This window comes from Anastrepha obliqua, chromosome 3, assembly GCF_027943255.1.
Source record: "Anastrepha obliqua isolate idAnaObli1 chromosome 3, idAnaObli1_1.0, whole genome shotgun sequence".
In the NCBI taxonomy this organism is placed as follows: domain Eukaryota; kingdom Metazoa; phylum Arthropoda; class Insecta; order Diptera; family Tephritidae; genus Anastrepha; species Anastrepha obliqua.
In genome coordinates, this window is record NC_072894.1 from 99,980,118 (window position 1) to 99,997,241 (window position 17,124).

The following is a 17,124-nucleotide window of genomic DNA, read 5'->3' on the forward strand; positions in this document are numbered from 1 at the left end:
AACCAGGTATACAGAATACTGAGGGTGACGCCTTTTGAAAACCGCTATTTTATTTTTTCCGATTTTGCAAACTGATTAAATCAGCTCTGCAGATAAACAAACAAAATGAAGAGAAGTTAATTAAGTTGATTTTCCATTACTAACACGAAAGATTTGCTTATAATGTCTAAGAGCGTGGACAGAATTTAAAAATTATTACAGACAAATGTAGATCAAACTTTTGATTTATAATACTTTTTATAAATTACCTTTAAGAATTAATATCAGTACTTAAAGTTAAAAATTCTTATTTTTTGCAAAAGCTAATAAGTACAGGTATAACATAACTGAAGAACACGCACCTTTCGCAAGAAATAACACAAAAATGAGGTTCGATAGAACTTTTGAGTTAAATTTTCCTTTCGCCTTCCTAAAACAATGTTTTCACAAATAGTAAAAGTTTGGGCTAAAAAATCGCGATAAAATAATATTTTCATAAAAAGTGAAAATTTGAACTCCAACATCCATCCCATACATTGTGTAGTAATGGAAAGTTTACCCAATTAATTGTTTGTTTAAGGATTTGTGATTATTAAATAAATTATGAGATTGACGAAATACATGGAATGGAACATGCTTACGGACATAAAAAGTAAAAAAGTCACTTATTTCGGGCATATAATGTGATATTTTACAACAGGTCATACAAGGAAAAATTGAGAGAGAAAGAAAAATCTTTAATAATATGGCCTGACACCCAATTCGCTAAGACCAAAATAACGCCGTTTCTGTTCGACTCGCTTAACAAAAAAATTGCATGTGAAGGCAACGAGATGTGAAGAGCAAGATTCACGGCTAGGTGTTTTTGTTGCACCCAAAACTGAATTGCTCTAAGGCCTGATTTAAGTCCGACAACATAAGTTATGCTCTTGTTCCATTAACAATAATTGTATAGAAGAAATAACATTTGACAATTTTTTTTTGTCGGCGAACACACTTTCAAAGTTTAACTTGCAAAACTCAACCCTGTGCCGTAGCATTTACAAGCGAACTTCGAAAATTTCGAAGAAAGAAGGTCAAGCAATATTCGCATTTGCCTGGTGCGCAAAAGCCGGAGTGCGACAACTATATGCAATACGAGCGTAAAAGTCATTCGAAACGAATTTTGAAATTTGTGTCACAAACGGTTTTCATTATCCTCGGCGATCATATTTTCTAAGCATACCTCCATTACCTTCCGCGCTTGTTTGGCCGCTTGAGTTGATTGTAAATTCGTTCTTTCGATTGCCGCGTTCTATTTTTCATTGATTGTTGACTTATTGGTTAAGTATAAACGTTGTCTAATTAGTATTTCATCAATAAATAAGCGGCAGGGACGAACGCGTGTGATTGTATATATTTTACGGCTGGCTTGCTTTATTTGGCGTAGATAGATATTGCATATCTTCTTCGTGCCATCTGCGTTTGCCGGGAATATTAAGTGAAGCGATTACGAAAGGTAGCGGATTTAGATTTAGGTACGGTAAACGTAAGTGCACGTGTGTGTGTATAAGTAGCTGAAACTTTGTTCAAGATGGCACAAAAGACTGATGATAAAACGTCTGACATACCAGAGCGCCTGTATGATACAACCACAAGGTCCACCTACAAGCGTCTGAGATTTTTTGGAAAAGTAAGTATACTGGAATGAATATGCAAAAAATGTAATAATTCGCCAAACACGCTGGTGTCTCGGTAGGCTTATATAGTACGCTATTAGTTTTATGTTATAGGAATTGCTAATTGCGATTTATGTGCAATTAATATTGCTATATAGTGGTTGATTTTGCTGATCCTCAAGCTTCCTTACACAGGGTTGCCAAGTAAACATTACTAATAAAATTCTATTACACAGGGTGGCTTTGCAAAATGCTACGAGATTGTGGATGTGGAGACCAACAATGTATACGCAGGCAAAATCGTATCCAAAAAATTGATGTTGAAACATAATCAAAAAGAAAAAATGTCGCAAGAAATCACTATACACAAAAGTCTGAATCATGAAAATATTGTTAAATTTCATAGTTTCTTTGAGGATAGTTTCAATATTTACATTGTGCTGGAGCTATGCAAAAAGCGGGTAAGTTTTCTATATCTAGAATTTTAATTTTCAAGTGCAAAAGTTCGTTTTAAACATCTACTATGCCTTTCTATTTAGTCAATGATGGAATTGCAGAAGCGCCGAAAAACAATAACTGAGTATGAGTGCCGGTACTACATCTATCAAATTATTCAGGGTGTTAAATATTTGCATGATCATCGTATAATCCATCGCGATCTCAAATTAGGCAATCTTTTCTTGGATGATCTGCTGCATGTGAAGATTGGAGATTTTGGTCTTGCAACGCGTGTTGAGTTCGAAGGAGAACGCAAAAAGACACTTTGTGGCACACCCAACTACATTGCACCTGAGATACTCAACAAAAAGGGTCACTCGTTTGAGGTAGACATTTGGTCGATTGGTTGCGTTATGTATACGCTATTAGTCGGACAACCCCCTTTTGAGACCAAAACATTAAAGGACACATACGAGAAAATAAAAAAGTGTCAATACAGGTGAGAATCTATGGACAAAAATCAGGATAAATAAATATTAAAGTAATTCTTATACACCTCTTTAGAGTCCCTAGTTATCTGCGCAAGTCAGCTGCAGATATGATTGTTTCTATGTTGCAATCTAATCCAGAATTGCGCCCAACCATTGGCAAACTGCTATCATTTGAGTTCCTCAGCTGTTCGCCAGTGCCAATGTTCTTGCCCAGCTCTTGTTTGACTATGGCTCCTCGACTTGAAGTGAACGAGGATAATATGGTCCACCGCAAACCTTTGCTAGAATTGAACGGCATCAAAGATGATACGCGATTGGAGCATACATTCCTCAAAAATAATCTACACGATGCTATTACCGCATCTGCACAAGTGTTTCGTCATAATGAAGATTATCGTATGGATATAGAAAGTCTCTATCAGCAACTAACGGAACTCATTAACGCCAAGGTGAGAAAAAAAATAATACGTGGTAAATACAAAAAATTCATGTTTATTAGAAACGCCTTTTGTTAAATAATTAATTATTGGTTAAGCATGTAATGTAAATATTTTCATATTTTTAGCCAAAGTTGCTAGCCCGTAATTTGGGCGATGAAAATACTGATCCAGCAGCGCAGCCTCTATTCTGGGTATCCAAATGGGTTGATTATAGTGACAAATATGGTTTCGGTTATCAGTTGTGCGACGAAGGAATGGGCGTAATGTTTAATGATACCACGAAACTTATATTGTTGCCCAACCAGATGTGAGTTCAAATAAAACCATGAATTTATTTACGTGCAATAAAAATACCTTTATTTGCAGCAATGTACATTTCATCGATAAGGATGGCAAGGAAACGTACATGACCACAACAGACTATAGCAAAGCTCTAGATAAGAAAATGAAGTTGCTCACCTACTTTAAGCGTTACATGACTGAACATCTCGTTAAAGCTGGAGCGAATAATGTGATTTTTGAAAGCGATCAGATTTCGCGTATGCCGCATTTGCATTCATGGTTTCGCACAACATGTGCGGTGGTGATGCATTTGACGAATGGTTCACTACAGGTTTGTAAAAAATAATTTTTTTGTTATTATTATTAGAGCTATTATTGAAAATAACGTATTTATAATAACAACAATATGCTTACTTTTCAGTTGAATTTCTCCGATCATATGAAGATTATTTTGTGCCCACGCATGAGTGCCATTACTTACATGGACCATGAAAAGAATTTCCGTACTTATCGCTTCTCAACTATCAAGCAACATGGCTGTTCGAAGGATCTTTACCAGAAAATACGTTATGCCCATGAGAAACTCGACAAAATGTTGGAGAAGATGCTCTTCTAACTCCAGATGTTTCAGAATCAGTAGCTAGCATCCAGCTTCCCACATTAATATGGTGATTTTAATGTATAATGATGTGTTTGCTCGTGCTCTTGGGTAGCCAAAAAGCCATTTGATACCCGCAAATATTTTTTTATAAAATGTTTGTTTTTGTAAAATTAGTTTTATTTTGTATAATCGTATTTTCCTTGATCTGTTAGTTTTTCTGTTCATTGTATTTTCCATTTATTTCGTTACATCCATTCACATTCCATCTTGTCGTCTTCATTAAAACGAAAAAAACATAAACTGCATATACCACCGCCATACAATTATGACGATATATTAGCTAGCTAGCAGCACAGATTTGGGGTGTCTTTTGACACTGCCTGCTCCGTAGCTTCGCTCGCTGCACAAATTAAAAAATATACATACTTACATATATAACGAAAACTACATTTAAATTTAGGTTCTAATAAATTTTAGTTTGTGTTTTTAATGATATTAAATAAAAATACAAAACCTTTTTTAATTGAAAAATGAAACGAATGAATTTTAAATAGATTGGATTTATGAGCACTTGGGTTAGATATTTGGCATATTGCTTCCTGTTTATGGATAGCGTACGTTGGGGGTGAACATTTTTTAAATATAGATATGTGTACAGTAGGTTCTGTTTTTATGCGGTTTTGAAATAGTGCGGTTTTTTTTAATTAAAAAATGCATGTCGACCTATCGGGAATTGTACATATAAACAAGATTCTTAACCAGCTAAGCAAAAACTCATCACAGATTACATCAGAAATGCTAACCTTACAAGTATGGAACCGCCTGCATAACCATCTAGATCAGACGTGTACATTTCCTCAAGTGACGAAAGTGATTTTACGCCAAATCCAAACGAATGCGCAACATGTGGGTATTGTCTGATTCTATTTCTGACGTAAATTTATTTTTCGATTCTTATGTTTCTTAAATAAAGATATAATCGTCCCCTTAATATTAAAATAGCCTATACATTTTTTGATGTTTTGAGAAAATGAATTTCAAACTTTTTGTCGAAAGTAGCTCTCACTCAAATCTCGTTATGTCTGTAAATATTTATTATTTTTTTACTGACGTTTTGACCCACTTTGTGGAACTAGAATTTGACAAAATTTTGACCACATATAGAATCGACCATGGAGAATCCAAAAATTCAATAAAAAAATAATAGCCTATGAGCACATAGGCTATTGTTATACTAAGGGGACGTAATTTTCAAAAATACAATATTTTGTTTGTGCGATTTTATTTAATTATTTCAGATTCATGCGGTCTATGGAACGTATCTATAGTAATAATATGGGACTAGTGCCTTTTTTATGCGATTTTATTACATTATTTCAGCAGATTTATGCGGTTCTTAGCACTTTTGAAACGTATCTATAGTTTTACTATAGAACTGGTAGCTTTTTTTATGCTGCTTCTTGCGGAACGTATCTACCGCATAAAAACAGAATCTACTGTATATGCAAACAAGTAATCCAAATTTAGAAATACGCGGTAAACGGTTGCTTCCCAAGCCATTCCTTGCATCCGTTCGTGCATGGCTGTCAGTAATTTTATCTTGCACAAGAAATTCGTAAATATTTACGAATAATCGTAGTAAAGTAATTAGGATTTATTGACAGTTCACCTACCTTAGGGCGACATCTATCACTGGAAAATCCACTTCCATCTATGAACGTCTGGTAGCATGCGTAACAATCAGTCAGCGAACATCAGCGCAAAACGAATCACAAAAATAGCAAACGAAAGAAATTCGAAATAGAGAAGGCGAGGAAAATTAATTTTTTTGTAAAAGACATTTTTGAAACGTCGGAACAGGAAATTTTCCCACGACACACTTTCAGACAATTAGCTCTACCGAGATGGTAAGTTTGGACTAAACGAAGCGTGATTTAAATAGCTAAACGTTCCTTGTTCACGCAATGAATCAATTCAGGTGGGGTGGAGAGCAGCAACTGCAAGAAATTTGCAGCTGATATCCAATTTAATTTGTATGCGTTCATTGTTTTGTGCAAATTAAAATAGATATTAGGTGTTGCTTCCTCCTCGACAGTTTCCCGATTGGCTATTGAATGTTGGTGTTTCGATTTTAAAAGCTGTGATTATTTGATATCGTAATGTATTGACCGCGAGGGGTAGTCGTATTTGTGGCTGCTACTCGCTGTGGCCAATGAAACACCTAAGGTTAAATAATAGCTAGTATACGGTTACGAAAAACGAGTGACCAATAATATTTTGTTTTAGAGGTGATATACAGCCTTCATAAATATTTTGATTTGTGTAACTCATTGCATTGTGAATTTTCACAATCCAGCAGGTCTTAGGAAAATTTACTATGCTTGTCAAAGCAGGAATATAGAGTGATATAAATATTTCTATTTTGTAGAATAAATTGAAGTCCACACAAAAAGATAGGGTGAAACGATTTATATCGCTAACGCAGACGGGCGAACAAACGGCGATATATTGCCTGCAGCAGAATGACTGGAAGTTGGAGTTAGCTAGCGATAATTACTTTCAGAACCCAGAATACTATTATCGTGAATTGGATCGTAAACGTATTGAACAACTATTCCTGCGTTATCGCGATCCTTGCGAGCCACAAAAGATTACCGCAGATGGAGTTATACGCTTCTTAGACGATCTCGCATTGAGCCCCGAATCTAAGTTGGTTTTAATTATTGCCTGGAAATTTCGTGCTGAGATTCAATGCGAGTTTAAACGCGATGAATTCGTGAATGGTATGGGAGATCTAGGCGTGGACAGTATCGAAAAGCTGAAAGCGAAGTTGCCGCAGTTGGAAATGGAGTTAAATGATACATCAAAGTTTAAGGACTTTTATCAGTTCACTTTCAATTATGCCAAGGATCCGGGCCAAAAAGGAATAGATCTGAATATGGCCATTGTATACTGGAAGATTGTTCTCAGTAGCCGATTCAAATTCTTGGATTTGTGGTGCAGATTTTTGGAGGTAAATGAACAATACTGATATTTAATATACGATATATTTATGAAACAAACAATAGAAATATAGTATATAACACTCCCACACTTGATCGCAGGAAAAACATAGGCGGTCCATACCAAAAGACACTTGGAATTTGCTTCTGGACTTCGCTACCCACATTGATGACAATATGAGTAATTATGATTCAGAGGGTGCATGGCCAGTGCTTATTGATGATTTTGTCGAATGGTGTCAAGAAAATCATCTGATGGCAACGCAGCAGCACCCGCAGCAACAACAGCATCATCAGCTACTGCAACAACAACTTGCTAACTATCAACCCCAGCTACAATCTATGCAGGCGCAGCAGCAACCACAGCAGCGCAACATATCCAACAGTTATCAGCCGACCTCGCATAGTACAAACATTAATTATGGCTAACGTTTATTTAATATCTTAATTATTTTAATAATAAATTTGCTTTTATTCTTATTATTATAAATAATTATAGTATAAACATTGATTTAGTGAACGCTTCTTTCAACTTACAAAACCGAAAACCAACTACATAACTCAATTAAAACTGCGTTTAACACAATATCATTATTTAAATCGATATCTTCTCTCGGATATAGATAATTAATCTCTCGGTCAGTGCAGCTCGGAAAATATAATCGAAAGTTATATTTAAAACCAAATTAATTAACAATGTTACGAAACTGTTGAATGTAGAGCATTTAGTTTATGTAAAATATGAAAGCACGACTTGTTTGAGTGTGAAAATTCAAAATGAAAATCCCTTCCGACCAAAAGAAAGAAATAACATACTAATCTTAACTAAATATTATCAATATATAAAAATTGCACCAGTAAAATAAAAAATTGAAGCGGAAATTAACGAAAAATTGTAAAAATTAAATAAAAATAAAGTTCTTTAATAAAAAAAATCTAATTATGCAAAAATTTAGTACATAGATAAAGAAACGGTAATTATCGATGAAAATTCACGCATGCTTAAAGGCTGCTGTTTTTTCTTACAAGTTTTTTCCCAATTACTGTATGCTTTTAAAGCTTTTTGCTTTTTAATTACATGAAATTTATGTAGTAACTATATGCACATATTTGTATTTACTAATTATTTTAAAATAATATTAAAATTACTTGGAATAACTGGTATGTGGTGCATTACACAATTCAACATTCATTTACTCATCACTATTGGAATGAGCTGAGCACCATGGAATACATTGCGATACGACAACACTGATTTGATGGTTTGACATTTTATTTTCGTTTATTTTTCGTAGTCTGTGTCTTTCCAATTTTTCTCTCTGTATAACGAATTCGTTCGCAAACTGTGCAAGAAGTCTATCAACAGTGAAAAATTGGGAAAATTTTCGTATGAAAATTTTTACCAGAAATTATTTGCAAAATTTGTGGAAAAATGTGCAAAAAGTGAGTAATGCATATTCAATATAAAATATTTGTGGAAAAAGTGCAGTTTTGCAAAGTGAAGGTGTGGAAAAAGCGAAGTGAAAAAGTGGGAAAAGAAAATTTTCTAACTCAGCAGTCAAACAACAATAGTAAAATCAACCACTAACAACTATCGCAGTTGAACAACAAAAGAAACCATTGCAACTTCAGCGACATACCCAGACAAGACCTACGCCAATCGGTGACAACAGATGAAGCAATATAATTGGCCAAACCGAGTTGAGAGGTGAGATTTAAGAAGCCTACTACTAAACCAGTCCACCGTTGTAGAAGACGGTTTGTGGCCAGGAAATTCGAAATTGAAGACGGAACTCAATTGCAGGAAGCGATTTGCTGAAAGCTAATAAAGGATGTGATTTAGGTGCATATAAAAAAGGTAATTTTCTAAAAAGCAAAGCATGACACGAGCATCAGGCAGCAGAGCGTAAGTAGTTGTCACGAAAAGGACATACTTATAAGTATGTACATATGCATATCTATGCAAAACAGATGAAAACTGTGGGCACCACCGTTCGGCTATCGAAAATGTCGACGATGGACGGTCGGTGGCCACGGCCTTCATTGATCTCCTTGCATGAGGGCGGCCTTGGATCTTGTGTCCACATATTCAGTTTCCTCTCACTTTGATGATTGGGCCCAAGGATGTGCGAGCATTTCACTGTCACTTATTGTGTTTGCAGTTCGAGTGTCCGTCGTCTGCTCTTTCGAATGAATGTGTCGGCAATTGTCGACGTTGTCTCAGACGCCCGTGTCAATGCATGATATACTACAAGTGGCGAGAAGTGCGCCATTAAGCATATTGAAGCGATTCTTGTTGATATAAATACGTATGCATATGCAATATGTGTATATGTACGTACGTACTTGTGCATGCACAATATTTGTCAGACGACATTAAAAGGAGCAAATAAAAGACAAAATAAATAGCAGAATACATACATATACGTATATGTTGAAAAGGGCAATGGAAAAAATTATATGTAGCAATTCCGCAAAGAAACTATGCACAGAAGATGATACAAAATCAAGAAAAAAATAAATTAATGACAAATGTACCAGTGGCTATTATCCATTTTTTTCCACACATGTATGAAAATGATAGCGTCAATGACAATGCTCTATTCGTCACCGCTGGTACATCTAATATCGTTGCACTGTGATTTTAACTCGTACAAAATATGTTAAAAATGACATGGGAGATTTGTATATGTAAGAGTTCGACTGATCTTCTCTTCCCATTTGTGGGGGCCGTATTAATGTCGTCCTACAAATGGAGCGGCCAACAGAAATGCACTAGAAGGTTTGTGTTTGTCTGCCAAGCGGACGACCGCTGTTTTCGTTGTCATTGTTGTTGTAGCAGCTGTTTTCGTATTTGCTGTGGGTTTCGAACCCTTACGTAGTTACACACGAACCTGCTCGGGTACGGTTGTCGCGATATAAAATACGATTCTTCTTGTATATATGTATATATATAAATAAAATAAGGAATGAATAAATGTTGTCTTAAAAACTCTAATTGGCCCCAAAGGACGGAAAATATTTGTCTTCTGGATTTTTAAAGGTCTCTGTTGAGAAGAATCTCACTCCATTAAATTATAACGTGAAGGTTGGAGGTCAAAATTACTTGGTGCATGCAATAAAATTTCCCCTTTACATGGTTGTTTCAAGTAAATTGATTTCCTAATATCAAATATTCTTAGTAAGAGAGTTCAAAATTGATATCTTTTAACTGCTAACCATGCGGTTGATGGAATACAGAAGGCGGTACATCCGGCGGACTGCGATTCGGCTCTCAGTTAATTTGTCAGAATCAGCTACTGAGCTGATGTAATTTTAGATTTTTGTTTAAAGCAACTACCTCCTTTCAATTTTTTTATTTCCTTTGATTCCAATAAACTTAACCTAACTCAGCATCTCGACATCAATTGTTCATTCAACAACTGTCAAATTTGATTAAATACGATGGCAAGATTTTCACTCCGTGATTGTTTGAAAGCATTGTTTGATTTATACGATGAAGAAAGAAGAACGCTTTTTGTAAAGAAGGGAAATGCAAAGTAGGGATGCTCGATGAACATCGATGTTCGATGATCATCGATGTTGAAAGCAAAAACATCGATGTTTTAGCATCGATGTTGCTATACGAAAAATATCGTAACATCGATGTTAACGGAATCGATCATCGAATATCGATGTTAACTTACATCCACAGTATCAAGCGATTAGAGCGAGTGCGTACTGCGCACGGGTTGTTCCCTTCCTTCGATGACGAACAGAAAACAGAGAGCCTCTTTTCTGTTCGTTTCGTTTTCGTTTGTTGTTTGTTGATAAATATTTATGTTGTGCGTGCGTTGGCTGTTATAATTTACTCATTTGATATCATCCAGTGTCTGATCTCAAACAAGATCCTATCCAAGTTTGGAATAATGCCATCGGTTCCACTTATTCGAAATTAAAAAAAAAGCAGTGAAATATTTGAGTACTATCGCTACATCAACGCCATCCGAAAGACTGTTTTCAAAAGCTGGCTCTACTCTTTACCAGCAAAGAAATAGATTGAAAGGTTCTTCTCTATCAAAATTACTTTTCCTTCAGTCAGTGGATAAAAAATATTGGAATTTGTAATAATTTGATCTTCTGTTTCTTAATAAATTTCGAACGATTTTACTGTATTTATGTTATTTTTAGTTGTGTATCTTTTTGATCTTATTTGTGTTTTATATATATATTTTCAGTTTGTTTAAATTAAATTTTATTTTCTTCTGTTTACTTTAAAATTTAATTTGTTTTTTTTTTTTTTTTTTAATTTTATTTATGTGATTATTAATGCAAAAATCATCGATGTTATCCAACATCGATGTTTAGTTTTCGATAAATATCGAACATCGATGTTGGGCTTTCGATTATGACATCGATGTCCACATCGATGTTTTTCTAACATCGATCATCCCTAATGCAAAGTCTCGAAAACTAAAATTATCAAAGATGCTGCCAAAAAATTCTAAATAGCTGTCAAACATCCAAAACGACAGTTCATTGCTTCACAGATGTTGCCAATATATGACTGATGAAAGATTTCATAACATGAATTGCCAACTTCATCCGATTTGCTAGATGGCCAATCTCGATTTGCAGTTTCATTGAAATTGACTTTTTCAAAACAACAAAAATATAGTGTCGAAATGTAAAGTAACCTTTAATTTTTGCTTATAAATCTCCGTTATTTTAACACTTTCTTCTTAGTTTTCTCACTCACTTTATCTTCTATTTCCTCCCGTCAAAGTGAAGCAAATTTTTCCACCTCAATCTCATCAATCTTATATTCTACAATTTATGATTCTGGACAAGGTTATCCGCTTGCAATTTTTGGAAATAAATGAAATTAAAAAAATTTACGTTTTTCGAATAACGAAAAATAGTCAGTTTATATAAATCTGATTCATTTGTTAAATAAAATACAATAAAACTCTTTACGCGAACATGAATTTTCGAACGTTGGCGGCCAAGGTGCTAAAACAGCTGTTTGCTTTCACAATTGTAGACTGTAGGATCTGCCGGCAATGATACCACTGAGCTTAAAAAATAAAATTATGTTGAAAATACATTATTTTTTAAATAAAAAATTTTGAAGTTTAAAGTTTGCATATTTTTTACTTAAAAACATGCGAAACAACTTAATTTTTCTTCGAATTTGTTTTAATAAACAAACAAAAATCTTCAAATGAACAAAAATGGTTTAATTAAATTAAGTTAACATTAGTAAAGTCTATTCTAACTGAGCTTTTACGACCTCACTAAAAACACAACTCTTCTTCCAAAGCTGTTCGACTACTAAGGTTAAGACTACTCAGGAAAAATATCAATAGTTTTAGCACTGTTGTTTTTCGTATTTTTGTAATTATCTATAAAAATGTGTTTTGTTAATAACTTTTGAATGGTAAAAAAAATCATTTCGCTCTCTCTGATTATTAATACTGCCTTATACTAATAATATATATATATACAATTGGCGTGTACACCCTTTTTGGGTGTTTGGACGAGCTCCTCCTCCTATTTGTAGTGTGCGTCTTAATGTTGTTCCACAAATGGAGGGACCTACAGTTTCAAGCCGACTCCGAACAGCAGATATTTTTATGAGGAGCTTTTTCATGGCAGAAATACACTCGGAGGTTTGCCATTGCCTGCTGAGGGGCGACCGCTATTAGAAAAATGTTTTTCTTAATTTTGGTGTTTCACCGAGATGCGAACCAACGTTCTCTCTGTGAATTTCGAATGGTAGTCACGCACCAACCCATTCGGCTGGGGCGTCTGCCTTATACCATACTAATAATACCCTCTACTTTTATTGATTTATTTTTTCATCTGCCTCACAAAATAAATAATTACCTTATTTTCGCCTAATTTAATTTCAAACGACTTCTTATTGTCCTTCCAATGAAAAAGTATTGCACTCTCTTGACCAGTAATGGCATTTCAGTCTATCTATTTTCGCATTTTATTCTTATATTTTGTTTTGTTCACTTTTATTCCTAACATTTTGTTTTTATTTTGCCCACCAAAATAATTCGGCCAAATGCCCTCCATCGCATACCAAGGCATGCAATCACATCAGCACGCAAATGCATTCAACTACACCGTTCAACCCTGCTGGCAACGCGGTACCCCCTTTTTAGTTTAGCATGTGCCGCGTCCCACGCCTGCTTTCGTTGCTTTGCTTATAAGTGAGGTGTAACGAGACAGTTTTAAGTCAATAAACCGCAATGACTTGGGCACTATTTGATCTGTCACATCTATACACATACATAAATGTACATATAAGATACCAACAACCCCTGTAGGGAACTCAATTCACTTAAAATAGTCGACACTTGGCCTAATTAACTTGTTTTGTAAAGCCCTTAATTTATTATTATGAGTGTGCTACTTATTGAGTTGTAAATTTTTAAAGTGATAATATCTTATAATTCGATTTAGCCGGCTGCACGCACGAAAAAATGTGTCATTACCTTGCTCATTTGTCATTACCTTGCTCATTTATCGTTACCTTGCTCATTTGTCGTTACCTTGCTCATTTGCCGTTACCTTGCTCATTGTCGTTACCTTGCTCATTTGTCGTTACCTTGCTCATTGCCGTTACCTTGAATAAACTGCAAGCGAAAGCGCGGAACGAACGACAAAGCAAACAAACGGCAACGTTCGACATCTTGCTCTCTCCTACTTAAGTGGAGCATATATATGTATATGCGCATATGTACATATATAAATTCACGTATTTGTATTTGCATATGCCTTCTTATTGATTATTATTAGTTTGATTTACTTGAAGAATTTAAAATAAAACCAAGTTTGTTAATATAATAATACCTGTTGTTTTAATGTTATTATTATTAATTTTTTTATTATATATGAAGGAAAAAATGTATGGTAATATTTACCATATACCTTATAAGATATGTTGTATACTAATATATGTATATAAACATGCATATACATATACAATTTCGCGCAATTTTCAAAAAGAACAAATCTATATGTAAAGATGCATACAAGTCATATGGACATATCAAATATACGAATCTATTCCGTACGCAAGCAAATGTAAGCTAATGTGCTTGAACTGCAAGCGAGAGCGCGGAACGAACAACAAAGAGCACAATCGGTCCCCGCGTTCGGCAACGTTCGACATCTGGCTCTGTCCTACTTGAGTGAGCATATATATGTATGTATATGCGCATTTTTATATAAATTCACATACTTGTATTTGCATATGCCTTCTTCCTGTGTGCATGGTAATGAACCATTTCTCTGTTGAGAATAGGACGATGATAGAAAAAGTAGGAAATGAAAGGGAGTGTTTCGAGTGTAAAGTGTCTTGAAAAAGGCAAATCGATGATGGTGCCTCTTAGTGTTGTTGACTTATTAACGTCTGATGCACAATCGAAATTGAAGATATCTTTCATGAATTTGATAAATGTTTCGTCATTTTGCACGTTTGTGTAAATGTAACTTGACCTATTCCATTGCAATTCCATTTACCTCCTCCTCTATATCCATACAAAATATCTATCAAACAAATAAAATTAAAATTATGTTTTGAAAATTGCAACCATTCCATTAATATTTTCTTATGACGTTGTCACGTTAAACTATCGTCAGTAAACCGACTTTACAGACAACCTCTTTTTAGCGTTTAAAAGTCATTAAAAATTTGGGTATTATTACTTATTTATTTACTTATTCAGCCCAAGGCACACTGAACAGGTAATAGCAGTATAGCAAGAACTACAAGAGCAATGTATTTTATTTTCACATTTGGAATCCAAAACGTCAAAATCTTTAAAAAAAGATTGGCAGCTTAGAGTAATTTAAACAAAATTTGACAATTTAGGGAGCAAATAAAAAGGGAAAATTAAATTGCTGTTATTATTGTAGTCTGCTTATGACATTCCTTAGCTTGATATAAATTCGGGTCGTTCCGGTTACGTACAACCGAGCTGCTTTGCTGCTACTACTTGTTCCATGTGCCTTGATGCAGTCTGTAGCTAACAATGATTATGAAAACTTGCAGTTGTTTTTATTTTCAATAAATAAACAAAATGTTCGCAACAAAAGTATACATTTTTTTATCATTTTCTTATTTTTTATATTATAATATATATATTTTTTGGTATATTATTTTTATTTTTCTTTAAAACGAATCAATATTTAACAACAATAAGTGAGTAAAAAGTTTGTTATTTTAGTAGTCGACTCCGCAATTTCCGCTGGGACCTTCCATTTATATTTGCATATACATTAGGGTGGTCCAAAAAAAATTTGTATGCTGCCGCCCCCCAAAATAGTAAAGAATGAAAAATAAAAAGACCCGTATTTTTTTTTTTTTTAATCAGACCATATTTAATGGTGCCCCCGGGGCTTTGAAATATCCCATGTATTTTGCATGGGGAAAAAATACTTTTTCGTAGATTTCATGTAAAAACCTAGAAAATGAATATATTTTAACCGGATAACTCAGTTTCTCTTCATAATTGGTCAGGGAATAACAACCAATTATGAAATAATTAATTTTTTTTGTATTAACTATTTTCATAAAAGTAATATAAAATATTGTTTTTCGATTTTTTCTTAGATTTTCGTTTTATGGGGGCTTTTTGGGGTTCTATAAAAAATAGTTAATACAAAAAAATTAATTATTTCATAATTGGTTGTTATTCCCTGACCAATTATGAAGAGAAACTGAGGTATCCGGTTAAAATATATTCATTTTCCAGGTTTTTACATGAAATCTACGAAAAAGTTTTTTTTTCCCATGCAAAATACATGGGATATTTCAAAGCCCCGGCGGCACCATTAAATATGGTCTGATTAAAAAAAAAAAAAATACGGGTCTTTTTATTTTTCATTCTTTACCATTATGGGGGGCGGCAGCATAAAAATTTTAATATAAATTTTTTCCCATGCATTTTTGGACCACCCTAATATACATATGTATGTAGGTACATACATACATATATCTAAATGCCTATCTTTGATTGTATGTATGTATGGGTGTAAGCATGTGTGCCCATCGGTTGTTGTATTTACATTTCAGTGAACCGCTTTGATAAATAAAACAAACAATAGTGAATTTAATTATCATGTGAGTCCCTCAATTTTGCAATGCTAAATATAAAAAAAAGAGCGAAAAATATCAAAATACAACTGTGCCCCATTCACTCACAGAGCCTGAGATAATTGTGTTTGATTATTGTGGATGGACAACGTGCATACCTCAATCGCTAACCGTTGATAGGTGATACAAACATACATACATATGCGGCTGCGTATTCGTACTTCAATGATTTGCCTAAAGAACAGGAGGATGTCAAATGTGCGGAATCCAAGATGAGAAAATGCAAAGGTATTGAATTAAAGCGGAAATGAATTTGTTTTTGGCACGATGACTTGCCACAGAGGTCAGTAAATTTTCGAAATAATATTTAAAATTTTGCTTTAAAAATATGATTCATACCAAAGCGCATTAGTTTGAATTATAAGCAATTATTATCGTGTATCTGTGTGAAGCGTTTTCCACTGTTGTTATTTAATTAATTTGTAGTAGCACACACTTTTCACAGCATGTCTAACCACGAGTTCACACTTTTTGTGTTGTTGATATTATATAAATGGGTATAATTTTTTTATACTAATTTCATTTTAAAAGTTCATTACTTAGCATTTAATAGGGAGCTGTGAATTTCTATTGAACACAAGCAGCAATGTACGAGTATGTGCCATTTACATATTTCAGTCTGCTAATAAGGCGCAGAACCCCTGAAGGGAATGAATTTAACAATTAACGACGCCTGCGTGGCATAGAGGTAAGCTGTTGGCGTAAAGAAATATAAGAAATGGTAGAAGTTCTTTTCTAATAAAAATAATGGCACTGCAAATTTGGAAGGAATTTAGTCCGACAGCAATGCTTTTGTGAGACTCGAAGCAGTTCAGCATTCAAAATGTCGTAGTACTACACCTCTCGCTGGAATTTGCACAAAGATCTGCCAACTTTAAAGTACAAGCAGAATCCATTTATCTACTCGTCCATCCATCGAACTTCATTTGTTTATATAGAAGAGAAAGCCTAGCACCGTCCAAAAAAAAGTATTGTAATGAAATGGCGCTTACACTTTATTTTTTGTTTACTAAAATTCAATGGGTTATAAAACTGCGTACCTGGGAAAATTCTGGTTGACAATTTCGATGAAATTTTGA

At 34.2% G+C, this 17,124-nt stretch overlaps 3 protein-coding genes across 4 annotated transcripts in view; all 3 read left to right on the forward strand.

Moving 5' to 3' along the window:
- Nucleotides 1-1,096: 1,096 nt before the first annotated feature.
- Nucleotides 1,097-4,425, forward strand: LOC129242944 (serine/threonine-protein kinase polo). Its single transcript, XM_054879903.1, has 7 exons — nucleotides 1,097-1,651; nucleotides 1,874-2,098; nucleotides 2,177-2,574; nucleotides 2,640-3,015; nucleotides 3,132-3,313; nucleotides 3,373-3,619; nucleotides 3,710-4,425. Exons 1-7 carry the CDS (start codon nucleotides 1,553-1,555, stop codon nucleotides 3,902-3,904), a joined length of 1,722 nt encoding a protein of 573 aa, XP_054735878.1. The 5' UTR covers nucleotides 1,097-1,552; the 3' UTR covers nucleotides 3,905-4,425.
- A 1,196-nt stretch (nucleotides 4,426-5,621) lies between these two features.
- On the forward strand, nucleotides 5,622-7,402 carry LOC129242946 (DCN1-like protein). The gene is made up of 3 exons (XM_054879907.1): nucleotides 5,622-5,796; nucleotides 6,318-6,902; nucleotides 6,994-7,402. The coding sequence occupies exons 1-3, from the start codon at nucleotides 5,794-5,796 to the stop codon at nucleotides 7,318-7,320; spliced, it is 915 nt and encodes a 304-aa protein (XP_054735882.1). The 5' UTR covers nucleotides 5,622-5,793; the 3' UTR covers nucleotides 7,321-7,402.
- Nucleotides 7,403-8,213: 811 nt separating this feature from the next.
- The window catches only part of LOC129242945 (uncharacterized), a 31,247-nt gene continuing 22,336 nt past the window's right edge, over nucleotides 8,214-17,124 (forward strand). For both annotated transcript variants that reach the window (XM_054879904.1, XM_054879906.1), the window contains exon 1: nucleotides 8,214-8,749. The gene's annotated coding sequence lies outside the window, so the exon portion shown is untranslated. The remainder of the gene's footprint in view (nucleotides 8,750-17,124) is intronic.

Coding starts and splice junctions, on each gene's coding strand:
- LOC129242944 (XM_054879903.1), top strand. CDS start 1,553: ATGGCACAAAAGACTGATGATAAAACGTCTGACATACCAGAGCGCCTG. Junction 1,652..1,873: donor GTCTGAGATTTTTTGGAAAA/GTAAGTATACTG, acceptor TCTATTACACAG/GGTGGCTTTGCAAAATGCTA. Junction 3,620..3,709: donor TGACGAATGGTTCACTACAG/GTTTGTAAAAAA, acceptor CTTACTTTTCAG/TTGAATTTCTCCGATCATAT.
- LOC129242946 (XM_054879907.1), top strand. Junction 6,903..6,993: donor TGTGGTGCAGATTTTTGGAG/GTAAATGAACAA, acceptor ACTTGATCGCAG/GAAAAACATAGGCGGTCCAT.